Here is a 27,236-nt window from a genome sequence, read left to right as displayed (position 1 = left end):
TGGCATGCAAATGGATGTTTAACATCCGTTTGCATACCAGTGAGAACCTCCCCCATCTCTCAATGGTCGCCGACGCATAAGTAAGGATGGTCCAGACCCCTCGTACATATGCATGTAGATTTCCAGGGAATTGGGCGGACAGCTGACATCCGGTTATTTCAGCTGTCCGCGCCCCCCCCCCTCCCCCCAAACGTGCGTCACAAACGCATTAGCATGTGTACACCCAGCATTTTCATGGGAACAGGGCATTCCATTCCATATGCTAATGGTCCTGCCTAGCACCCCAAGCCCCTCTCCATTATTCTTCCGAAAGGCAGGGAGCGTGCACTCGGCAAACAGATTTAGCGCAAAGTTCGCACTCTCCCAGCGTATGCACATGCGCAGAAATGCTGCTGTGCATGCGGCTACGAAAAACATCGGTCCACCTTGCGAATTCGCGCAAGAGGGAGTCAACCAGAATAAGGTCCTTTATCACTTCCCCAGGCTTAACATGCCTGCCCTTCAGTCCGCTCTCCCTGTATGAAATGTCACTCAACAGGAGCCCATTACATACTGTAGGTCGCCTCTCAGTCTGAACAATGCAAGAAAGATCTGCCAGGTGTGATTGAAATTTCCCTTGGTAAAACACATGACCTGTTTCAAGCCATTTAATATCCAATTCCTGTGTTTCTGAGCAAACGGTAGGCATGTCACCCCCGTTTGCAACAGGTAGTAAATGTATACAGGTAGGCCTTTTGGTCCTGTAGCCCATATGATGTAATGTTATCCCTATAGATTGTAAGCAGGGCCCTCCTACCTCCATATCGGTTTGCATCTACCCAGTTTGTTTAATCACTGTTTCCAATTGTAAAGCGCAACAGAATATACTGCGCTATATAAGAAACTGTAAATAAATAAAAATAAATGTGTTCTTTACTGATCTGAATTGGTCCTTGGTTCCAAAATGTAATGTGATGTCTGCTTGTGGCACTCATGAAGTCTGTTTACTCAGCTGCAGCATCCAGTAGCATTTTACAGGCCTTAAGCGCAGACTCAATTTTTTGGTCCACTGTACACTTTAGGAAAAACTCACTAGTGCAGCTGTTTGCTAATTTTGCTAATGATTGCATGTTTATGGTGAGCACCAACAATCATTCCATAATTCCATTCCAAGTCTATCGGATCGTGTAGCTTACCCATTATTTTATGAGTGACGCACTTTATAAGTCTCTGCATATCTTCTCCTTCCCGTTCATATACAGATTCAGACATCTTATGTCACTTATATCTCTCTCTCTAATTTTATATATATATATATACAGCGGTGTAGCTAGGTGCCATGGTGCCCGGAGCAAGGGCATATTTCGCGCCCTACCCCGGCAATGAATTGGGGGCGTGGCTAACATGTGTTTGCATGTTACATTTGAAAAGAAAAAACTTAAAAAATAAGACACTATATAAGACGCTGTTACGGAATCTGCTGCGCTATATAAGACACTGTAACGGAATCTGCTGCTCTATATAAGACGCTGTAACGGAATCTGCTGTGCTATATAACACACTGTAACGGAATCTGCTGCTCTATATAAGATGCTGTAACGGAATCCGCTGCGCTATATAAGACACTGTAACGGAATCTGCTGCGCTATATAAGACACTGTAACGGAATCTGCTGCTCTATATAAGACGCTGTAACGGAATCTGCTGCGCTATATAAGACGCTGTAACGGAATCTGCTGCGCTATATAAGACGCTGTAACGGAATCTGCTGCGCTATATAAGACGCTGTAACGGAATCTGCTGCGCTATATAAGACGCTGTAACGGAATCTGCTGCGCTATATAAGACGCTGAAACGGAATCTGCTGCGCTATATAAGACGCTGTAACGGAATCTGCTGCGCTATATAAGACGCTGTAACGGAATGTGCTGCGCTATATAAGACACTGTAACGGAATCTGCTGCGCTATATAAGAACCTGTAACGGGATCTGCTGCGATATATAAGACACTGTAACGGGATCTGCTGCGCTATATAAGACACTGTAACTGAATCTGCTGCGCTATATAAGACACTGTAACGGAATCTGCTGCGCTATATAAGACACTGTAACGGAATCTGCTGCGCTATATAAGACGCTGTAACGGAATCTGCTGCTCTATATAAGACGCTGTAACGGAATCTGCTGCTCTATATAAGACGCTGTAACGGAATCTGCTGCGCTATATAAGACGCTGTAACGGAATCTGCTGCGCTATATAACAACCTGTAACGGAATCTGCTGCGCTATATAAGATGCTCTAACGGAATCTGCTGTGCTATATAAGACACTGTAATGGAATCTGCTGCGCTATATAAGACGCTGTAACGGAATCTGCTGCGCTATATAAGACACTGTAACGGAATCTGCTGCGCTATATAACAACCTGTAACGGAATCTGCTGCGCTATATAAGAACCTGTAACGGAATCTGCTGCGCTATATAAGACACTAACGGAATCTGCTGCGCTATATAAGACACTGTAACGGAATCTGCTGCGCTATATAAGACACTGTAACGGAATCTGCTGCGCTATATAAGACACTGTAACGGAATCTGCTGCGCTATATAAGACACTGTAACGGAATCTGCTGCGCTATATAAGACACTGTAACGGAATCTGCTGCGCTATATAAGACACTGTAACGGAATCTGCTGCGCTATATAAGACACTGTAACGGAATCTGCTGCGCTATATAAGACACTGTAACGGAATCTGCTGCGCTATATAAGACACTGTAACGGAATCTGCTGCGCTATATAAGACACTGTAACGGAATCTGCTGCGCTATATAAGACACTGTAACGGAATCTGCTGCGCTATATAACATGCTGACAGCTGTAAATAAATAAATATATATACAGCACAGCAGGGCAGCAGCAGATGAGAGAGATTCACTCCCCCCCCCCCCCCCAGGACCCACGAATCCCCCAAACCCCAAGTGTATTATTAATCTTATTATTACATCATTAATTAGCTGTAAAAAACGGAAAAAAAAAAGAAATCCACCTTGAATAATGTTAGCAGGGCGGCAGCAGAAACTCTGCTCACCAGCGCTTGGGATGGATGTGGCTGATGACGGAGGAGGGAGTGAGAGGCAGGACACTGTGGGAGGAATCTGAGTGCTGCTGCGCTGCCCGGAAGTCGGTCCGAGCAGCAGCAGCAGCACGAATTTACATGAGTGAGTCACCAAGCGTCACGGACCGGGCAGGGGGCAGGAGGCAGGCGCACGCTGCCCATATAGTCTTTCGTGCAGGGATGATTTTTGCGGAGGGGGGGCAGGCCGGCGGCGCCATCCGACCAATCGCCGCCCGGAGCATGAGCTCCGGTGGCTCCGCCCTCCCTACGCCTCTGTATATATCTGCACCTTGAAAACGGGGCTTCCCCCCGAAACGTCGGTCTTTGTTTGCACCTGCTTGATGTTTTTATAAAGTTGTTTTTTTCACTAGTCTCCGAGTGCCGCCGCTGTGTTCTCTTAGCTACCTACTCTGTATTGGAAGGCACCGGAGCAGGACAAAGCATTTGGGACTGAGTGCCGGTCCGCCCCACCCTGCTATATATATATATATATATATATATATATAGTCGATTTGTAGGGCGGCACTCTCATCAAATAACGGATACAGATACGGAGCTGGATCAACGTTTCGAAGTTTAATAATTTACTTCGTCATCAGGATACATAAAAACAGTGCATACCATAACAGAATTTATACATACCAGACCCCGCGAAAAGGAGACGCCGTCCGCACGTTCTTCCGGGTCACGTGGCGTATGGACGTCATCATCCGGCTGCCGTTGCCATGGTATCAGCATAGCATTCGGCGCTCAGATGGCGCGTCGACGCTGTTACCCGGGAGGCTGATGAATCAAGCTGATAGGTGTATGCGCAGTAGCCCGTCGTCATGGATACATGACGCTAGCACGCTGCAACATTCATCACAGCTATCTCAATCAGTTATACGTCTGGCACTCCCTAAACACAAATACAATATTACCCAATACGAGTGATAAAAAATAGAAAAAATAGAAGACATATAATAAGTGAAACTTTACACATAATGCTTTACATAAGAATGCCTGCATAAAAGATCATATAATTTTAATATTAATACATATGCACCCATAGTAGTTCAATGTAAACAATCAAGAATTCAAAACATGAATAAATTTTTAGTAGTCAAGTATAGTTACATAAGATAATGTACTCCAGATTTGCATGCTTATAGAAAGCAGTGCAGCCCATGGGATTCATTCAGGCCACCTGGAGAGAGGGTGCCTAATCTTTGAATCCAACTGGCCTCTGCCCTGAGCAGTTTGAGGGATCTATCCCCCCTTCTCAGTGAGACAGGAATATGGTCAATAATAACACTTTTGAGAGATGCAACGCTGTGTTTGGCCTCAAAGAAATGGCGTGCTAGTGGCTGATCACTGCCACCTTTCTCAAACGCTGTTTTAATAGAGGATCTATGTCCCGCAAGTCTTTCCCTAAGGGTTCTTTGAGTTTTACCAATATAGTTTAATGAGCATGGACACGTAAGCATATATACGATATATTTAGTAGTACATGTCACCCGATGATTAATGTTGATTTTGATGCCTGAATGGGGGTGTAAGAAATATGGACCAGACGACATTGATCTGCAAGACGTGCAGTCCAGGCACCTATAGCAACCATTCCTGGGCCTAAGGAATTGCTCGCTATTTTGGTGTCTAAGACCTGTAACGTCAGCCTTGACCAGATGGTCTCTCAAATTCCTTCCCCTGGTATAACAACTCATAAGTCCCGTATCAGTAAGACCCAATGTTGGATCTGATTCAATCATGGGCCACAATCTCCTGCCCACATTACTGATGGTATTACTTTCAGCATTAAAGTGTTTCACCCAAGGGAGCTTTTTAAGCGTTCTATCACGTGGTGTTGGACAGAGGAGTCGGTCCCTAGGTTGTTCGAGGGCTTTACTTTTAGCCTTTTGTAGTAAAGGCATTTGATACCCCCTCTGAGAGAACTTGGTCACCATCTTATCAATAGCCTGTTCAGCCAATAAATCACTGCTACATATGCGTTTGGCTCTCACAAACTGTGAGTAGGGGAGGCCAAACTTAAGGCTTTTGGGGTGAAAACTAGAAGCATGTAACAAAGAGTTAGCGTCAGTTTTTTTGGTAAATACATCAGTTGTGATCACACCATCTTGGATGGTGAGCATCACATCCAGAAAGCTGACACAATGTGTATCCACAGTATATGTCAGCTTGATGGGACTGAGGCTATTATTTTGACGTGTGACAACAGTAGCCAAATCCTGGGCGGATCCCCTCCATATAAGGAACAGGTCATCAATGTATCTGGCATAGAAGACCACCATGCCAGATACATTGATGTCCGTGAAGAAGATGTCCCGCTCAACTTGCAGCATAAATGTATTGGCATATGCCGGAGCAAAATTACTGCCCATGGCACAGCCCGACATTTGGATGTAATAACACCCATTAAACAGAAAATAGTTGTGCGTCAACACCATCTCCAGTAAACTCAGGAAAAAATCAACATTGGGTCCCTTGTATAGGGCATTACCATCAATCAATCTCTTAACAGCCAATAAGCCTTGATCATTGGGTATGACTGTATATAGACTTGAAACATCCAAGCTACATAACAAGCTACCAGTGGGGACATGGTCAATTTCATTAAGTCTCTTCAAAAAAGCAGTTGTGTCACGTAAGAACCCAGTAGTAGCTGTAACACACGGTTGAAGTATAGCATCTATATACGTGGATACGTTTTGGAATAACGATCCACATGCAGCTATTATGGGTCTGCCCGGTGGGGGCGTAATTCCCTTATGAATCTTTGGAAGTGTGTACAGGAGTGGCACTGTCGGTTCAGGTTGACTTAATGCTTTAGATAATTCTGAGCTAATTACTCCAGCAGATACCGCCTCCTGTAACACACCATCCAATAGTTTCATAAATTGTTCAGTGGGGTCCTTACGCAGTAATTTATACACATTAGTATCAGCAAGTTGTCTCTCAATTTCTGTGACATAATCTGCAAGATTTTGTAAAACAATTGCCCCGCCTTTATCTGCGGGGCGAATAACCAAGTCTGTGTAAGTACCCAGATCCTTCAGTGCACCAGCCTCTTCCTTAGTGAGGTTACTATGTATTTTGGCACATTTTGAGTTCTTCCCTGTTTCTGATGTTACATCATGTGCAAGCATTCTATTAAATGTTTTTATGGTAGCACTGTTGGATAGGGGTTCAAACACAGACTTGGGTTGCAATCTCTGTACTTGACTGGGAATATCATTTTCAATGGGAGCATTCCCCTTCTTGTTCCTAGTAAAAAATTCTTTGAGCTTCAATTGCCTTGAGAGTTTATATTTTTCAATTTCCCACTTAGTGGGATTAAACAGTGTTGTAGGAACAAAAGACAAACCCTTATTCAAAACACTCAACTCATGTTCATTCAATATATGATTGGATAAATTACACACTAAATTCTCGTGGGGGGGCGTCCTCTGCCCCTTCCTTTTCCTTTGGCATTGGCCACCGCGCCTCGTCCGATGGCGCCGGTGCCAGTCCACGTTCTTGCCCCTAAAGGGAGAGAACCAGAGGGTGGTCTAGACATGATGTTGGCATTGTCCGAATCACTGGTTGTAGTAGCCTCCGCTGATGAGTCAATAGTTCTGGATGATGCTACTGTATTACGTGTTCTATTTCTATAACCTCTCCGGTTGTAGTTAGGCTGTGACGGCCCACCTGACAACCAGTGATATACTTTATTCTGGTCATAGTCATTTTTAACACGGTCCACAAAATGGACCGTGTTAAAAATGACTATGACCAGAATAAAGTATATCACTGGTTGTCAGGTGGGCCGTCACAGCCTAACTACAACCGGAGAGGTTATAGAAATAGAACACGTAATACAGTAGCATCATCCAGAACTATTGACTCATCAGCGGAGGCTACTACAACCAGTGATTCGGACAATGCCAACATCATGTCTAGACCACCCTCTGGTTCTCTCCCTTTAGGGGCAAGAACGCGGACTGGCACCGGCGCCATCGGACGAGGCGCGGTGGCCAATGCCAAAGGAAAAGGAAGGGGCAGAGGACGCCCCCCCACGAGAATTTAGTGTGTAATTTATCCAATCATATATTGAATGAACATGAGTTGAGTGTTTTGAATAAGGGTTTGTCTTTTGTTCCTACAACACTGTTTAATCCCACTAAGTGGGAAATTGAAAAATATAAACTCTCAAGGCAATTGAAGCTCAAAGAATTTTTTACTAGGAACAAGAAGGGGAATGCTCCCATTGAAAATGATATTCCCAGTCAAGTACAGAGATTGCAACCCAAGTCTGTGTTTGAACCCCTATCCAACAGTGCTACCATAAAAACATTTAATAGAATGCTTGCACATGATGTAACATCAGAAACAGGGAAGAACTCAAAATGTGCCAAAATACATAGTAACCTCACTAAGGAAGAGGCTGGTGCACTGAAGGATCTGGGTACTTACACAGACTTGGTTATTCGCCCCGCAGATAAAGGCGGGGCAATTGTTTTACAAAATCTTGCAGATTATGTCACAGAAATTGAGAGACAACTTGCTGATACTAATGTGTATAAATTACTGCGTAAGGACCCCACTGAACAATTTATGAAACTATTGGATGGTGTGTTACAGGAGGAGGTATCTGCTGGAGTAATTAGCTCAGAATTATCTAAAGCATTAAGTCAACCTGAACCGACAGTGCCACTCCTGTACACACTTCCAAAGATTCATAAGGGAATTACGCCCCCACCGGGCAGACCCATAATAGCTGCACGTGGATCGTTATTCCAAAACGTATCCACGTATATAGATGCTATACTTCAACCGTGTGTTACAGCTACTACTGGGTTCTTACGTGACACAACTGCTTTTTTGAAGAGACTTAATGAAATTGACCATGTCCCCACTGGTAGCTTGTTATGTAGCTTGGATGTTTCAAGTCTATATACAGTCATACCCAATGATCAAGGCTTATTGGCTGTTAAGAGATTGATTGATGGTAATGCCCTATACAAGGGACCCAATGTTGATTTTTTCCTGAGTTTACTGGAGATGGTGTTGACGCACAACTATTTTCTGTTTAATGGGTGTTATTACATCCAAATGTCGGGCTGTGCCATGGGCAGTAATTTTGCTCCGGCATATGCCAATACATTTATGCTGCAAGTTGAGCGGGACATCTTCTTCACGGACATCAATGTATCTGGCATGGTGGTCTTCTATGCCAGATACATTGATGACCTGTTCCTTATATGGAGGGGATCCGCCCAGGATTTGGCTACTGTTGTCACACGTCAAAATAATAGCCTCAGTCCCATCAAGCTGACATATACTGTGGATACACATTGTGTCAGCTTTCTGGATGTGATGCTCACCATCCAAGATGGTGTGATCACAACTGATGTATTTACCAAAAAAACTGACGCTAACTCTTTGTTACATGCTTCTAGTTTTCACCCCAAAAGCCTTAAGTTTGGCCTCCCCTACTCACAGTTTGTGAGAGCCAAACGCATATGTAGCAGTGATTTATTGGCTGAACAGGCTATTGATAAGATGGTGACCAAGTTCTCTCAGAGGGGGTATCAAATGCCTTTACTACAAAAGGCTAAAAGTAAAGCCCTCGAACAACCTAGGGACCGACTCCTCTGTCCAACACCACGTGATAGAACGCTTAAAAAGCTCCCTTGGGTGAAACACTTTAATGCTGAAAGTAATACCATCAGTAATGTGGGCAGGAGATTGTGGCCCATGATTGAATCAGATCCAACATTGGGTCTTACTGATACGGGACTTATGAGTTGTTATACCAGGGGAAGGAATTTGAGAGACCATCTGGTCAAGGCTGACGTTACAGGTCTTAGACACCAAAATAGCGAGCAATTCCTTAGGCCCAGGAATGGTTGCTATAGGTGCCTGGACTGCACGTCTTGCAGATCAATGTCGTCTGGTCCATATTTCTTACACCCCCATTCAGGCGTCAAAATCAACATTAATCATCGGGTGACATGTACTACTAAATATATCGTATATATGCTTACGTGTCCATGCTCATTAAACTATATTGGTAAAACTCAAAGAACCCTTAGGGAAAGACTTGCGGGACATAGATCCTCTATTAAAACAGCGTTTGAGAAAGGTGGCAGTGATCAGCCACTAGCACGCCATTTCTTTGAGGCCAAACACAGCGTTGCATCTCTCAAAAGTGTTATTATTGACCATATTCCTGTCTCACTGAGAAGGGGGGATAGATCCCTCAAACTGCTCAGGGCAGAGGCCAGTTGGATTCAATGATGAGGCACCCTCTCTCCAGGTGGCCTGAATGAATCCCATGGGCTGCACTGCTTTCTATAAGCATGCAAATCTGGAGTACATTATCTTATGTAACTATACTTGACTACTAAAAATTTATTCATGTTTTGAATTCTTGATTGTTTACATTGAACTACTATGGGTGCATATGTATTAATATTAAAATTATATGATCTTTTATGCAGGCATTCTTATGTAAAGCATTATGTGTAAAGTTTCACTTATTATATGTCTTCTATTTTTTCTATTTTTTATCACTCGTATTGGGTAATATTGTATTTGTGTTTAGGGAGTGCCAGACGTATAACTGATTGAGATAGCTGTGATGAATGTTGCAGCGTGCTAGCGTCATGTATCCATGACGACGGGCTACTGCGCATACACCTATCAGCTTGATTCATCAGCCTCCCGGGTAACAGCGTTGACGCGCCATCTGAGCGCCGAATGCTATGCTGATACCATGGCAACGGCAGCCGGATGATGACGTCCATACGCCACGTGACCCGGAAGAACGTGCGGACGGCGTCTCCTTTTCGCGGGGTCTGGTATGTATAAATTCTGTTATGGTATGCACTGTTTTTATGTATCCTGATGACGAAGTAAATTATTAAACTTCGAAACGTTGATCCAGCTCCGTATCTGTATCCGTTATTTGATGAGAGTGCCGCCCTACAAATCGACTACATTGGGGACCCCATGACTGGGAGCATCCAGGGGAAGGCACCCCAAGTGAGTTTCGACTGAGGTGTGCTCGCCTATACCGTACCTATATATATATATATATATATATATATATATATATATATATATACATACATACATACATACATACACACACACACACACACACATACATACACACACATACATCTTATACACTGTACATGGGACAAGGCTTGCATAAATTGGCCAAAGAAATTGGACAATTTTTAAAAGTATTACACTCATGGGGCCTGTAAATGAACATGAAGTTTTGAAGAAAATTGCAATTTTGAAAACATATTCAAATTTGTATTTCAATATACAGTATTCACATTATTTACTCATCCAGCACATGTTACTGTATCTGCATGCACTCATGCAGAGTGCAGTGTGAAATAGGCATACTTAAAGATGAAGAATAAAATATTCATTATCAAAAGCATAACACATTGTCATGGGGCTCTGTGTTGGCCAGGTGAAGTCACCTTCAGTGGGTATTTGGCTCTGTCCAATAGTAGGTGCAAAAACTACGGGTGGTGGTATAATTTGTTGACCTTCATAATGTCAATTTATGGTAATTTCAAAATACAGCAGGTTAGCATTCTCACAATGTCAACATTGAGCTGGTCAATATTCATCATGTAGACATTGTGGAATGTTGACATAACCTCCCTGGTGGCCTAGCAGTGACTTGCCTGCTATGGCAGCTCCATTGATGTTGACATTTTGAATAACTCACAGAGCGGGCTGTATTCGAATTTGTGCAGGTCTGCATTTGCATGTACATATCCTTGATGTACTCAGTATGTTGGCACTTTTACGGTTTCCTCTTCGCAGTCATAAAAATATGCAACTCTGCCAGAAAGGCACTTGTCTGTTTTTGTTTTTATTTATGTATTCTCTTTGTGAGCAAGCACGGGGCAAAGTAATACCCCTTTCACATCGCACTTTTAAAACGGTATATTGCCGTTTTTTTTCCATTTTAAAACGTTTAAGGCTGCAATGTGAAAGTGCCAGAGTTGATTTACCGGTTAAATTTAACCGGTATTTCAACACGGTTAAAAAGCAGAGTCCTACACGTTTTAAAGCCTTTTTTTGGCAGTTTGAACAGCTCTATTTCAATGGCTTTAAATCTGTCCCTTGGGGGTTAAATGAGTTGAATGTTTGAATGGTATTAAATGATTTTTAAAACGGTTTTCACCTTGCCCAGGTTTTAAGGCTCTGACCCGTTTTAAAGTCCCATTTAAGAATACAGTGTCATTACCCATTTCTGCAATGTGAAAGCAGTATTACACAATTTATGCTAAGAAAACTGAAGCAAATTCAATTCAGCATGAGGCCCATTTTTCAAGCACAGAAAACTAATTACTTCCCAACATGTAAAGGCTATTACCATTAATCTAAACAATTAAAGTTAAAGTAAAGAGAGAGAGAGAGAGCGAGCTGTTGCGGGATTATTGGTTACTGCAAGTACTTTCCCTCAGTGGCATTGGATTATGCCACGTCACTACCCTGCCTGCACTGTTACTTTTAGTGATGCTTCAGGTCTCTGTCTGATCCATGTGATTTCATAGAAATGCTGACTTTACAGAAATGGGGAAATGCATGCAACAAATTGTTTTGCTTGTGAAATAGAGTAAGATAAAATGAAACATTTACAACAGTCTTCAAGGCAACTGTTGCTGAGTTTTTAATACAGGGAACTAGATTGCTAGTGAAACTCTGAATCAGGCCTTGTACTGCTAACTAGGACATCAATACAGTAAGTCCCTGATTTTATGCTTCTCAAGGGACCAGGAAAAACTGGTTTCAAATCGGAGAAAGTGTAAGGCCTGGTACACACCAGAACGATCCTGATTGTTAGTAGATCGTTAGCAGATTGTGTGATGCTCGCACGATCTGTTGAAGCCACACAATCTACTAACGATCTGCATCCAATCTGATCCCAATCCGATCTGAGTCTGTATCCAGTTGAATGGATCTTTTACAGATCCTCACTGCAGCAGGTAGGATCTGTAAAACGACCAAACGACAGCGGGGACGCGCATCGGATTGGAATCGGATCGGAATTGGACCTAAACATGCCCAATCTACACACAATCTGCATCCAATCGGTCGGAATTGGATCCAGATTGATGGAATTGAGCCCTAATCGTTCTGGTGTGTACCCCCCCCTAAGCGAAAATGTAAAAAAAAAAAATGGATAAAATAGAATAAGGAAAGTCACATAAGGTAACCACATCAACCAGTGTGGTAAGTAGTTTTTCCACAAAAAAAGAAAACATATGTCTATAGTAAAATAGCATGTTACCTAGAGCAGACCTGGCCAGAAGATAGAACACCTACCACCAGTTTGGAGAAACAATGCTACATACTAAGGACAATCTTGCAGCCGGCTGCCTGCTCCCCACTTTTCCGATGCTCGTGGAGAGCGCTCTGACAGGAATTGCTATGTAGTGGCACCATGTGAAGAATCCATCCAGGAAACGGGCAGTCACACAATCTATGAAATATGGTGGAGTGGAGGATCAATGTGCGGCCCACCTACCACCCATACACCAGCAGGAAACGGTTGTGAATATCCAAGCTTTTGGCTTTCTGCTATCCAACTCAGAACGGGTGTGGATCATATGGTCTACAGCAACTAGGTCAACAAGCATTAGGTCAACACCTCTAGGTCAACATGCAGCAAGGTCAACATGCAGCAAGGTCAACATGGGACGTCAACCTGGGTTAGGTTGACAGGGTCATTAGGTCGACACAAACATTAGGTCAACATGGGCAAGGTCGACAGTCAAGAGGTCAACATGGGGTTTTTCACTGTTTTTTTTACCAGAATGTCGACACTGAACATGGACACATTTTAAAGTTTAAAGCTCGTAATGCTTCGGGGACGGTGCCTAGCTTTGCTCACCCACCACGCCCCAATGGATGGTAGGGCATGAAATACCGCGTGTCGGCACATGTAGGCTAAAAAAAAAAACAGTGAAAAACCCCATGTCGACCTCTTGACTGTCGACCTTGCCCATGTCGACCTAATGCTTGTGTCGGCTAATTGACCTGTCGACCTAAACACATGTTGACCTTCACCAATGTCCACCTTCCTGCATGTCAACCTAGTGGTGTCGACCCAATGCCTGTCGACCTAGTTGCTTTAGACAATATGACCGTATCCCCTCAGAACAGTTATTGCTGGGCTCTCTGCTGGACACCTGACTTTACCAGGTGAGATTAGCAGAGATATTAGCACGGAAGAATACCTTCAGATAAATGTGAAAGAGCTCAGTATATAATTAGTTCATTAATTCATATTTAATTAAGCTTCAATTACTTGAGTTCAGGTCATTTGCCGGCAATAACTAAAGTGATTCATATTCCTTACAGCCCTGGCATTTCTAGGGAATATTTTGCACATCTTTCACAGCAATGTTGGCACTCAAAGGGTTAAAGTGGTCCATTTTTCATTTAGTATGCTCCAAGTAAAAATATACTTAAATAGTATTACTACTTTAATGTCATCCTTTATTCTGCCTTCATTTAAAAGCTATTCAAAGCATTTATTTGAATAATCGCTTCTTGTTTACATTCTTGTTACTATTGAATATGTATGGGGTGTTCCCTTCCAAGTTCTAATGTACTGTAACTGACACATTATGTATCACACTAGCAGTGTCTGTGGTTTAGTAAAGCATTGTAACTGTGCCACTGTGGTCCGATTGATAATACAGTTACAGACATTGTATAAAAGACTCCAACCTACAGTATAAACCTGAATGGATAATTAATGCACAGTAGCTGCTGTTTCCTAAACTATAGTAAAGACAAATCTAATAGAGACCTCCAGTATTTATGAACAGGAATCCTCAAAATTACTGCACCTACCGATACGATACAATACAGCCATTGTAGGGCCATATAAAAATGAGAGCATTCTTAGGAGAAATGTGTAGAGCACATGAATCTTCATCATCTTCCTCTTCATCACATGACAATACTATCATCTGGGAGAGTTCCACCCGGTGTTTTAATCTGAAACTGGTACCAGATCTGAAAGACAAAAAACAAAGGTTTTGAATAGTTCACCCCTATACAAGTGTTTCACAACTCCAATCCTCAGAACCCCCTAATACCCATTTAACTCTGAAACCCTGGCTCTGAGACAAGGCTCCAGCTACAGTATGCTTTCCCTTTTAAACTGCCGTCAACACCAACTTTAAAAATGTGTGACTTTTCATGTACTCAGTGGTGCCAAGGGCCTGGGCTTCTGGAGACACCTGTGTTGTTGCCTCCTTCCCAGACTATACTTATAGCCAGCGTGTGTAGTATGGTGCTATAACAATCAGGATATTGACGATCAGTATCCCTGACATCGGAATCTCGACTGCCGATGCTCAGACAGGGGGAGGAGTCCAAAGAAGCCCCTTGCGGGTTCGCTGTGCTCACCACACTGCGGGCTCAGTGGCTCGCTTCACTTGCCACAGGTTCTATTCTCACTCTATGGGGGTCAGGGAGAATAGCCTGTTAGTCAGGATCCCAACAGTCGGGCATTTAAACAGTCGGGATCCCAATGTTGGAGCACTGACCGTCGGAATCCCAACTCTCAGACAGTCATCCGGCACCCATAGCCAGCACCATCTTCTTTGAAAGCAAAGACAGTTTGTCTTTGGCAGTGTGCCAGAGTCTTTGCTCTTTAGTGTACATGCGCCATCTTTCCAAATACCAATTAGATATTGGCACCAGCCCATAAGCAAGGTAGGAAGTGGTTGCCCTACCCCGCAGCCGCTTCTGCTTTGCCTCCCTTCCTGCATTAGAATGGCACCCCCTTTTGTGACCCCAAAATTATTAGTTTTTAGCAGACATGGGCACACCCCCTGTTTAGGTTTGTGCAGCACATACTTTTTGTACTGTGCGATGAGGTGCCGCGGGGCGCGCACCCCATCGCATAGCATCGCACCGCCGGGAACAGTACGTGTGTGGGCACCAATACTTTTTTGTACTGTGCGATGAGGTGCCGCGGGAGTGCGCACCCCATCGCATAGCATCGCACCGCCGGGATCTGTGCGTGTGTGGGCATCATTAGTCCCAGTCTGCTTCAGAATGGTCTATTCATTTTTATTTTTATTAAAGATGAATTAGTTATTTTCAGTCTTTTCTGGAATACATTTTTGCCTTTCCCTTTATAGAAAGTGTCTGTGTTAATAATTATTTATTATTAATAATATTAAACTGCTTGAAAAGTGATTAATTTTGGGAATTCATTTTCATGAAACAAATCATTATTACACCTAGCTGTTTGTATTCGAGTATTAGTAACATCTAATGTAATTATTAATATGTATTAAAGATGATAGGTCTCATGCAAAATGAACTTTAAATATCATGATGCCATCTAATCCAGCTCTTGCATTAAAAAGTGCGCATAATATGTATTTGTTTTATTACATTTGTACCCTACACCAAAAATGTAAATTCCAGAGTGTCATTTTGATAGTAGCCCATGAGTAATCAGGGGTGCGCAATTGCTCTGGAGCAGACCACCCACTGTGTTGGTTTACCGTAGGAGGAAAGTGAGAAAGTCAAACCAAAGCCATACTGTGTAGTGGGAGAGTGGCCACTGGCTGACATTTGCTTTCTCTTCTATATATAATGTTGTTGTTGCACACATCTAAGTAAATGAAGGAAATGGAAATTATATTTGTCAGTACTGTCAAACAACTATACAGTATGCTACAGAGTCTTTGCTGCATACCTCTTGTACAATCTGCATGAGATCCAGATGCGATTACAATTTAGACTATCTGCATACAATTTACACTAACTGCATTCAATTTAGACTATATAGTGCAGATCTGCACTATATAGGCCCTTATTCTGGTTGGTGCGGTCAGAGCCGCACACGGGGCTCCGACCGCACAAACCAAGGGCCGCCCACCGGACGGATCGCCACGGCCGTCCATACACGGACGGCTGGCGATCCGCACAAAAATGGTGGAGGCTACGCCTCCACCATGGTGGGAGCTGCCCCCTGCCTTCGATGGTCGACGACCATCGAAGGCAGGCCCGCACGCCGCGGCAGCTCCCGCAAGCTCAGACCACACGGACAATCGTCCGTGTGGGAGCTTGTAAGGGGGCTGAAAGCTGACATCCGGCGACGTCAGCTTTCCGCCCCCATGTCATGGTAATGAGGGCGTCATGCCCTCATTACCATGCATACGCCCCGCGTTTTCATGGGAACGCCCATGAAACGCGGGGCGTACACATAGGGAAATGAGGGGCTGAAGCCCCTCACGCCCCTATACGCCCCCTTTGCGGCGGACGAAATCCGTCTGCGGCGAAGGGGGCTGCACATGCGCAGAATGACCTCTGCGCATGTGCAGACAAAAAACATCGGCGGTACGGCCGCACGCGGGCCGTACCGTGCCGATCAAAATAAGGGCCATAGACAGGGCAGCCAAGACTTTCTGGCTGAGATATGGGAGCGCGCATCTTGAACGCATCTGGATCGCTTGGGATAAAACCCATACAATCTGCATGAGATCCAGATAAGATTTTGACTATATAGTCAAAATCTCATCTGGATCTTATGCAGATTGTATCAGTGTGTACACAGCATTATGCAGATTGTACTAGTGTGTACACAGCATTACTTAATGCTAAATAAAATAAATAGAATGGTGCGGTCTAAACTATAGGGTCAAGTATAAACAGATATTCTTCTATCGCTATGTATTGTGGAGCTAGAAAATCAGCAATCATGTAAACTGGTAATACAATGTAACTGGGGAATCTGAGAGTTCTCAGCTGCGAGACCGTAGGGACTGGCAGAGAGGGGGGCGGTTTTACCACGTTACTCAAGAGCCTTGAAGCACATGCGCATGGAGCTCACACAAGGGACTAAGTAAAAACCGGACCCGGATAAGACACCGGAACGCCGGACCAGACATCAAACTCTGCATTCCGGAGCTTATAGTGTCTGGTCCGAGGGGTGTCCCATGCGGGGGGTGTCTTGTCCGGGGGGATGCCTGTGATTGCTCACACCAGGGACATGGGGAAGGGGTGATTACAGCCTCCCCGTGTGGTCTGGAACGTTCCAGTTTTTATTACACCCCCGGACCATGCGGTGAGGCTGTATTCTCCCCCCTCTCCTCTCCCAGGTGACAGGTGCGAGAGCAGCCTCATCAGATGGAGCACCCCCGGACAGGACACCCCCGGACCGGATACTACAAGCTCCGGAATGCAGAGTTTGATGTCCAGTCCGGCATTCCGGTGTCTTATCCGATTCCGGATTTTACCCATACCCCTCACACAAGATATAAACATGCCCTTTCCCAGCCCAGGGGGATGTGTGTGCCTACAGGGGATTATGGCAAAGTAGTAACACGTTTGCAGCACCTCAGGGTCAGAGTACTAGTGTGTACCCCCTTCCTACTTTCCCTGCACACATGCACAGTGAACTGGAAGTAAAAAGCAGAAAACAACAGCTTAAAAATTCAGTGGGATTTTTTTTTATGTTTTATTTAAATAAAGTATTTTCCTCAGAGGTGTACCCCTGCTTTAATAATCCTGAGATGAGGGTCTACCTATAACCATGTTGAGCAAAGAGCTAACCAGCAAATATAGAGGCTGAGACACCTTAATACCTCCTTAATAAGTAGAACTGCATGGCTGGGATTTACAATGAACTACCACTTCATAAAGTACACTTTTCTAGTACTCGATAAGCCCCCTTTTACCTCCAGGACATCCTGGATAGGTCATGACAATTATTCAAGATAAGTCCCTATTCTGCCCCACCTAAACACTTAACGGAATGTAATTGCATCTTGACTAAATACGTCTGCCCGACTGGGCCCCCCAAACTCACGAAAATCTAAAATGACTCCACCTAAAGCTAAAGGGGGTCTCTGTCTCCCTGATCTGGCACTGTACCATGAAGCCTGTGTTTTAGCCCAACTTAAACGTATATATGTGCTACGGACCTAGTTACAGGGTGGGCTATCTTAGAGAGAGCAGCTCGCACTGACTTTCCGCTAGCGATGCAGTGTACATACCTAGACCTCTAAGACCCCCTTCTCCTTACTCCCCTCTACACCAGGGATGGCCAAACCTGTCCTCAAGATCTACCAACAGTGCATGTTTTCCATGCAGCCTGTGGCTCTATAGTAGGAATGAATGCAGCATGTTTTAAAATGTGACAGTTAGTAATGACTACAGCTGTGCGTCAGCTAGGTAACCTGGAAAACGTGGACCGTTGGTTGATCTCGAGGACCAGTTTGGCCACCCCTGCTCTACACAATCTTCATTGAAAATCTGAGATACACTCGCTGACAAACTACATATTTCTTCCTTCACTAGCCCTCATTACATTGAAATCCCTTGTAAGCTTATACCTAACCTGAGTCTTGTGAAGTAGGTCTCCTGCGGTGTGAAAACATTTTGCGATTTGTTAATCGGTACACTACTACTACTACCGTTCCCTACGTTGCAACATAAATATCAAATCCCTGACTCGGAATTACTAGGGTATTTCCAAATTCAACACTGGTGGAAAAATAGGTGAAAATCAGTAATGGCTTGCCAGATGACAGGCAATCCCATAGCAACTAGAAGCCAATCAGTAGCTAATGAGACTGTCAATAAAAAATATGAATTATGGTTATTAATTGTATCCCCATAGCAGTGTAAAGAAAGAACTCTTCCCTTTGCATATTGATGAAATAGAAGTTTTGTCTAATGTACCCTCAGGGGTGAATCTACCAGCAGCACTGCTATATATCCCACAGGTGGTCCTTCATTGCAGTGTTTATCCCATGTCTATGATCAATATCTACCTGCTTTACTGAATTCCATCTTAGATTGGTTTGTCGTCACAAGCATTATGTGGACACTGATACAGACAACTTGTCAGCACGTGTTAAATGCTAGCTAACACTTACCAATGCTTCCCAAATCCAGCCCTTGCAATGTACTACAGAGCATGTTTTCCATATCTATCAGCTGGAGCACAGGCAGGGCTGTCTTTTCTTATGAGCTTAATGGGCACTTGCACAGGGGCCCCAGGTGTATAAGGGCCCTATGCTGATAGCCGAGGATCACCCTTTTCCAGGGATACCAGAATTTTGAAAATTGGCCCTGGGGAACTGGAGATATCCAACTTCAAAAACAGCAGTCCACATCTGACCTGTTAATTGCAATTTCCAGTCATATTTCTCAGGTTTCCTCTGACTCTGAGAGTATATTCCAAAAGCTGGGACTCTTCCCTTTCTGTCGACACTAGTGGCTTGTCTCTATCATGCCCAAAACCAGAGATATCAGCCTTCCAGCAGCCGGTCCCTGCTGCAGCTCTAGACGTCTAGTGTACAATTTTATATTTTTGTCAATGGATTGCTCTGGCTCCTGATCTCTGATCCCCAAGTTCCCAGCACCTCCTGAAAATTGGGACTCTAGTTTTTTATACTATTGAAGGCTAAGAAATCTTTTTCCAGATAATGCCAATATCTGCAGTCAAACAAGCTGCCCTTCCACCGGAAAATGACGAATATTAAGCCCACTCTATTATCCAACCCTCCCCTGCGTATAAAACACCCCCTACCTCCCTAGAAGTAATTTACAAGGGACCCTTCATTCAGCTCAGTGCCCCCTTCCACACGTTTGTGTTCTCCCTCCCACCACCTGTGCAGTAAAGGAGTAATTAGCAGAAGTTACTGCTCCAGGTCCTACATGTTGAGTGGAAGATAAAGCACCCCCTGCCACCCATGGGACATCAAAGCTACTGCTGATGGCACCCCCCACCCCTAATAGGGGAGAATGGGTAAGGGCCCCAGTGCATTGATTTGCCCAGGGGCCCGCACTGCTGTTAAGACGGCCCTGAGCACAGGTATGTTGAACACTGACTGACATTTTTAAGAAGACCCACAGTTGGTTCTACTAATTTCACTTGTGATTCTGAGAGGAGACCTAGAGACATGCACTGTTAATGAGTCCCTAGGACTGCATTGAGAAGCACTCCATTATACTGCATACCTCTCAACTGTCCCGATTTTCACGAGACCGTCCTGTTTTTTGGGGGATGGTCCTACGTCCCTCGCAGTCAGTGTCATGTGGTGCAGAGGATGGGGCAGTTGGGAGTCTCTTCTGCTACATGCTGCTCTGCTTAGCACACGATGGCCCGACTGGGGACCTAACAATGTTGGTAGATATGATATTGTATCTGTTACGGTAGCAAAATTGGTCATCCATTATCTACACAGATGGCTTAAAGCTGTTTATTTGCAGGGGGCCCTTCCCCTGGGATTATGAACACCAAAAGATGTAAAAGCCATATTTTGGTATTAACAAATAATCACCTCCCTGTAACCTATTGCATGCTGTGGTTTCAGACTGTATGCACTGAAAAATGTATTCCGTTCATGTTTTCTTTCACTTTCTAGTTGGTTTTGAAAGCTTCCAATGAGCAGCTGTTGCAATCGGAGATGTGATGAAAAGGTTACAAAATGGGATTTCCCAACTTTTGCTTTACAATTTGATTATCATTAGTATCATAGTAATTTGTTTGTACTTTTCCAATATTAAAAGTGTAATGTATTAGGAAATCCATATATTGGGGCTACTGTTACAAAATTGTCAAGCCAGGGGACCTGATTTTAACCCTTGAACACAAACATAATTTCGGCAGGCTGTAATTTTCCGTTTATTTGTGGTATATTATTAATCCTGTATGTGTTCTAGGGTTAACAATACAACAGTACCCTCACTTTACAGACAGTGACTGGTTCTCTCTATGGCAAATATTTATTATGCTGCCCTTAATATTTGCAGAAAATTTACACATGTAAAAGAGAAGAATTAAGTACTATCTCATAAATGTATTAAATAGGAAATCATGAGGTATTAGAGCTATTGGTTTTCACCCGCTGGCTCCTACAGCAGCTGCTCCCCATAGCTTCCTATAAGATTTTATTTAACAAGGTATTGCCTGTGTGGGCCGACACGCGCACACACACACACACACACACAAACTCTGAGGATAACCATAGGTAGACGTAAGAGATCACGTCTGTGGTCATTTTACAGTGCTTCGTACTGATCACCGTTATAGGCTGTCATCTCAGCCTTAGCCCAGGCAATAAAAATTGGTACATCCCAGCAGAAAAATTATCCTTTTTGGTGCAATATGCACCTAATATGCATATTTGGAATGCCTGCATATTTTAATAAATATTCCTCTATGACAGGAGGACCACATGCAGTTACTTTACCTGATATAGTGGAATCCAATTTAGAACTTTTTCTTGAAAGAGGAGTGCACTACTGCACTATCCCAAGATGGCCAAATGGATCTCCACTAAGCATGTGTAGGTGCCATCTTTGTTTGACTTTACACTGACTCATTTTAAATTTTTGTGTTTCTTCAAAAGATTGCCTAATGTGATATCATCTACCTGACCTGTTAAGCCAGACGTTACGAGCTGCCTCTGGTGGGTCTGTGTAAATGCAGCCTGACTTGTATTTGTTCTGTGTCACATAATTAGGGAATTAGCACTCTGCCTTGTGTGTCAGGCTGCTCACCTGCAGCGACTTTCCTCCTTTTGGGGGCTTGTCCATTCCAGCTGTTCTGATTGGATATTGCTCCCTATATTATCCAGCCTGCCCTAAACTCTGTGCTGGTTATACTGCTTGTTTCAAGCTATTGCAGCAGATCATACACAGTCTTTCCTAACCAACCCTGATTCTGATCCTGATCTAATCCTGACTAGCCTGTGTTACCCTGAGATATGCCGAGTTTGCTGTTGCTCTGCGAGCCTTCTCCTGCATATACCAGCCTGTACCTGCTCTAATAGAGCTTCTGCTTAGTCCTGTGTAATATACCTTGCCCTGTCTGTCCCTGCTCATACTGAGCTTCTGTTTATGTCTTGTGAACATATTTCTGTCATATTGTGTTCTTTATGTACTTACTCCTATTGAGCTTGTGTGTGTATATACCTGTGCTTAAATGTCAGTACACCTGTGCTGGCTCTGCTCCCCAGTTCAGTCCAGTAGTCCATTGTCTGCCTGTAACCCGTATTGTTTTGCATTCCGGTTCTGTCTGTTTGTCTGCTCATATTGCACTCTGACACTACAGCGACTGCATCATTAAACACCTTGCCATTGCAGTTCCCTACCCTGTACTTATAACATCTATTGTACGGTGACTAGCATGCACCATCCGCTGCAGTGGTCCAGTGCCAGTAGCACTGTGTCTATCTTAGTGTCTATCTTTTGCCTTGTGTGTCTGGTCCTTTCTTTTGTGTCCCAGTCTGTCCAGTCCTGTATTTGCCTTGCCTAGCCTCCTGTAGCAGCCTTGTCTACCTTAAGACCTAGCGGCACCCCAGTATCTGGTGGACCTAGGCACTTATTCAGATCTCATTGAAGTACAAATTTGTTCTCAAAATTGGCAAAACCATGTGCACTGCAGTAGGGGCAGATGTAATATGTATCGAGAGTTAGTTTTGTGTGAGTTATTATGTTTCTGTGCAGGGTAAAGACTGGCTGCATTACTTTTACACTAAAATTTAGATTTCAGTTTCAACACACCCCACAAAAAAGTAAATCTCTCTGCACATGTTACATCTGCCCCACCTGCAGTGCACATGGTTTTGCCCATTTTGAGAACAAATTTGTACTGCGATCAGATCTGTATAAGGGCCCTAATCCGCCAGGGAAAAGTGGCTGGTATAGGCTTTAAGGACTGCTGGGCAAGTGCAACATTGCCACCTATACCACCTTGTTGGCACCCCTAACACCCTCACTGTATAATCATACTTTTCAAAACTGTATTTACCATCTGGTTTGACTTAAACTAAAAACGGTGGTGTTTCAATTGTTTCATGTTTTTTTTTTTTTAAATCAGACATCCAACAAGATTGTAAACAAATTGTTTCTTAATGCATTTTGTTGTTTGTTGTTCATATTTACATCTCCAACAACATTTGGACTGGTGGTATCCAATTAGCCAAGGTAAATTACAGTGACTAATGGATCCCCCAGAAGGATCCAAATAGTCCCAATAGCTGGCACTTAACTGGGATTATGATTTGCGTGCCTTGGGAAAAATCACTGTTAAACAGTGGCGGGGGGGGGGGGGGGGGAGAGAGTATGTTGGAGCAACGGCTGGGAACTAGTAGTGACATTATCTGGGGGACAGGAAGCGGCCAATAACCGGCCGGTTATTGGCTGGGAGAATTCAAAATATTTTTTTACATTTACCAGCCGCTTCCCACCCCGCTGCCTGTAAAATGCTGCTACTAGCTCCCAGCCACCGCTCCGACCCTGCTGCCCGGACCCGCTGCCCCCCCGCTGCCCGCACCCCTGCCACATGGACCCCACCTCTGCACAGAAAGTAAATGCAGCCATACCACTACAGCTGTTAACCACAGTATGCTGTTTTTTTTTTTTTTTCATTTAAAGCTTCATATCTTATATATGTATACTTATAAAGTATACTTTATATTAAAATATGAAGCTTTAAATGGAAAAAAAAAACAGCATACTGTGGTTAACAGCTGTATACTATTATCCTGTATATAAGGTGACCAACCATCCTCCTTTAGGGAGGACAGTCCTGCTCTTGGGTACTTATATGTTAGTTGGGAGCCCACTAAGCTATTTGCTTCGTTTTCCGCGTCCGCTCGCCTTGTCTCCCAGTGTCCACAGCGGCCTTTGGAATCCTCTTCAGCGGTATCTCTGTTCCCAGGTCCCTGCTCAATGCACCCCTGGGACTGGAGATGCCGCTGAAGAAGACTCAGAAGGATGCTGGGACGCAAGGAGACACCGTGGACATCGGTGGACCATCTGGGCACCGCGTGGGGACCAGGTAAGTATGAGGAAAAAAAATGTTCCAAAATTAGTAAAAATACCTTATCCAAAATGCTTGTGGTCCCGAGCATTTCGGATATGGTATACTCAACCGGTAATATAATAGCCTATGGGAGCTGTTGCGCATGCCTACTCGAAGCACCAGCACCCTGCAGCTCTGAGTCCAGTCTCCAGCTAGCTGCACAGCACAGGCCCTGTCTCGGTGGCGGAGGTAAGAGACAGCTCAGGGCACAGTGAACATATGGGAGATGGGGGGTGGAAGAGATGCCAGTGCTGATATGTGTAAAAATGTATTAAATGGGGATGTACAAAATGGGGTTGGCTTTTATTTTTCACTGACTGGGTTGGTAGGCCAAGCCCCCTTGCCACCAGACCAGACCCCCAAATTTCGGCCTCGCGTTAATGTCTCTCCTGCCGTGGATTAGAAGTTGGAAGGTATGGGTTGCTGGGGGCCCAAAGTATATGGTTGCACCTGGGCCTATGAGTCGCAGTTGCACTGTGCATGTCCCATTTTGTACAGAGCAACAGAATGAATTTAGATACACAGCAACAGAAATGTATAGGGCATCCCTGGGTGCTGAATTAATAGGAATTTAGCAATAATGTGTGCATATGGCAATTTACTGGAGCATCTAGATTTTAGAACGAGACAAGCAAATATTCTAGGTGTTCATGTCACAACCATTCTAGAATATTCCAACCTCTGTATATAAATGATTGTATACTATCACTTGAGCAGATTATGGTGTCCAGTGTGTCTTTTTGTTTGTTTCTTGTCCATGTATCTCAAATATTAGAGCCAATTTAGCAAAACTGATATCATATTCAGATTCAGCAACACAAATTAAAAAATAACAGTTGGGAGTTGATTGATCAAACAGTTGTTTGGCTGGTGCTTTATCTCCTTCCATCTTTTCACTATCTGCCCGCCATATGCCAAGTTAAAGTCTTGGTACATAGATTGCATAAAAATAATGGTATAGTATTTATGTGGCAAAACATCTGCCTACCATTTACAATGCATCACCATTGTGCTCTGAAAAAATGTGACAGTTGTTGAACGCTCCATGCGCACCTACTTGGTGACCTGAAACATGTGACCTGCTGGGTGGTCTGAAAACTGTGACAGTTATTTGCAGCCACCCACAAAGCAGGGATTTTTCAAAAATGTTACTCTTTTGGGGGTGAAAGGAGTAAAATGTTCTGCCTAGCAAACCTTTGCCCGGATGAAACTGGGCACATCAGCCAATTCATTTCATTCTGAAAACGATAGCAGATTTCAAGCATAATTCACTGAAAAGACAAAACAAATGTATTCAAGTCTGTACATTTCATGGTAGGGATTGAATTCAATTCTTACTTTAGTTTAGCGATTATGATCATGTCACTGAAGAGGAAAAGATATCTTTCCTTTGTCTTCAAATCCTGCGTCAGCTGTACACATTCATGCAAAATCAGCTCTGAATCTTTATTGGATAATCCCAGCACAAAGGGACATTGCTCAATGGATATGGAACAGGCATTGTTTTCCCTAGGATTAGAACAGATATATCATATTTTAACATCAATCTCACTAGAACATTTTTATTTAGCTAAATGTAGCTTATTGGTTTTTTTTTATTATTATTATTTCATTTATTATTATTAATAAAAAGAAGGAAGATTAAATCCAAAATAAAAGAAAACTGATACTTGTAATCCAATGAAGGTTCTTAATGGCTCCCTAAATGAAGTCTAATTAAAAACAGCTACTTGTTTAAATGTATTTATCTTTGGCCTTGGCTAGCAAAATTATGTACAATACAGAACTATTTTTATACATCTATTCTGCTTTTTTCATCTGTGAATTTATTTTATTCTGGGGTGCACCAGGAGGTATGAGCTCTGATAATTCCAACACCGCAGGGTGGGTAGTGGTGGCTGGCATGCTGTATGTGCTGTCTAGGAAGCAGTGTACGCAGAGGCTGGCTCAGCGGCAGCATCAATGGAGTGTCGAGTGGTGCCAGGGCCCTGTATCCCTGAGGCTGTGGGCTGAGTGAGCTGTCCTCTTTCTGCTGTGGCTCTTCTGTCTGCTATATGCTGCTGTCTCACCCCACCACACTACTGCCTGGGCGGCTCCCTAGTCTTCCCTTCATAGGAAGACAATACATGAAAGAAAACTGGGTGAGTGTGCACTGGGTGTATATGGGGAGGGGTTATATATAATATACAATTGTGGTACTTGTACTGGGTGTAATACGGGGGAGGGCGGCTTTGTATATTGTACTGGGTGTAACATGGGGGGGTGGCAGTGGCGTAAATATAGTCCTGCAGCCCCAGCAGTGGCAGGGAGGCGCTGAGAGGGTGTGAACGCCGGGGGGCTGCGGGACTATTGTTACTCACTGCCTTCTGCCACGGCACTTCTGCCTGCGCCGAGTCCCGGCTCTCCCGGCTACTGCTGCAGCACGGAGAATTCAAAAAAAGTGACACTCGGAAAATGGCTGCCCCCATACCGCAGACGGGTTTTGAGGATGCTAGAGGAGGCAGCGGCCTCCTCTAGCAACCTTAAAAACGGTCTGCTAAATGTTTACATATACAGAAATGATTAAAGAACACTAATCTACAGTATATTAAAAGTATATTTATATAGAATACCTGTATTGATGTTTACTCAGTTAACTTTAAAGGAATTTTAATCATTTTAATTTTCTTCAAGAAATATGCATTTTATAATATATGCTAAATGTGTCATTTTGGCCATATCAATACATTCATGATTCACAAGCATTTTTACACAGGGGACGTGACCAAATTATGCAGATAGTCATGCCCCACCCCCATAAACTACCACCTGTATCGCCTTTATGGGTTTCTACCAGGGAGAAGATTTTTAATGTAAGCAAGTATGAAGTACTTAGTAAAACCATGTTTCACTGTAGGTGAGGCAGATTTAAAAAAAAAGGTGCAGAGAGCCTCATACACAATAGCCGATCCACGACGACATCGGCGGTAGTGGGGACCCAGGGGTGCAGACATCGACAAGTGTATACATGCAATAATGAGGTCATCCCTCGTCCGTACATGTAGATGATGAAGGCGGGAGTCATTACCAAAGCACAGGAGCACGCATCGTTAACCATATTGAGTGTACACATTAGAGGATATTGTAGATGATATCACTCAGAAATGGGCTTCTGAAGAATAGCTTTCACAATATCCTCTAGTTTGTATGGGGTGTTATGGATACATTTACCGAGAAGTTAGTTCTTTTGGAGATGGGATGTTGCATAGCAACCAGACTATATGTATT

At 43.7% G+C, this 27,236-nt stretch overlaps 1 protein-coding gene across 4 annotated transcripts in view; it reads right to left on the bottom strand.

Annotated features, from left to right (window-relative positions):
* Positions 1-27,236, bottom strand: part of TAGAP (T cell activation RhoGTPase activating protein) — a 111,861-nt gene that overhangs the window by 17,782 nt on the left and 66,843 nt on the right. For 3 of the 4 annotated variants that reach the window (XM_083176566.1, XM_083176567.1, XM_083176568.1), the window contains 2 exons: positions 25,308-25,478; positions 13,976-14,140 (listed from right to left, as the gene is read on the bottom strand). In XM_083176566.1, coding sequence (XP_083032692.1) covers positions 13,976-14,140; positions 25,308-25,478 — 336 coding nt within the window. The remainder of the gene's footprint in view (positions 1-13,975; positions 14,141-25,307; positions 25,479-27,236) is intronic. The other variant, XM_083176569.1, reaches the window with a different exon arrangement.

This window comes from Crinia signifera, chromosome 3 (genome assembly GCF_055691185.1).
Source record: "Crinia signifera chromosome 3, ASM5569118v1, whole genome shotgun sequence".
NCBI lineage: Eukaryota > Metazoa > Chordata > Amphibia > Anura > Myobatrachidae > Crinia > Crinia signifera.
The sequence above is the reverse complement of the archived record's forward strand: the minus strand, read 5'-3'. Positions and strand labels throughout refer to the sequence as shown.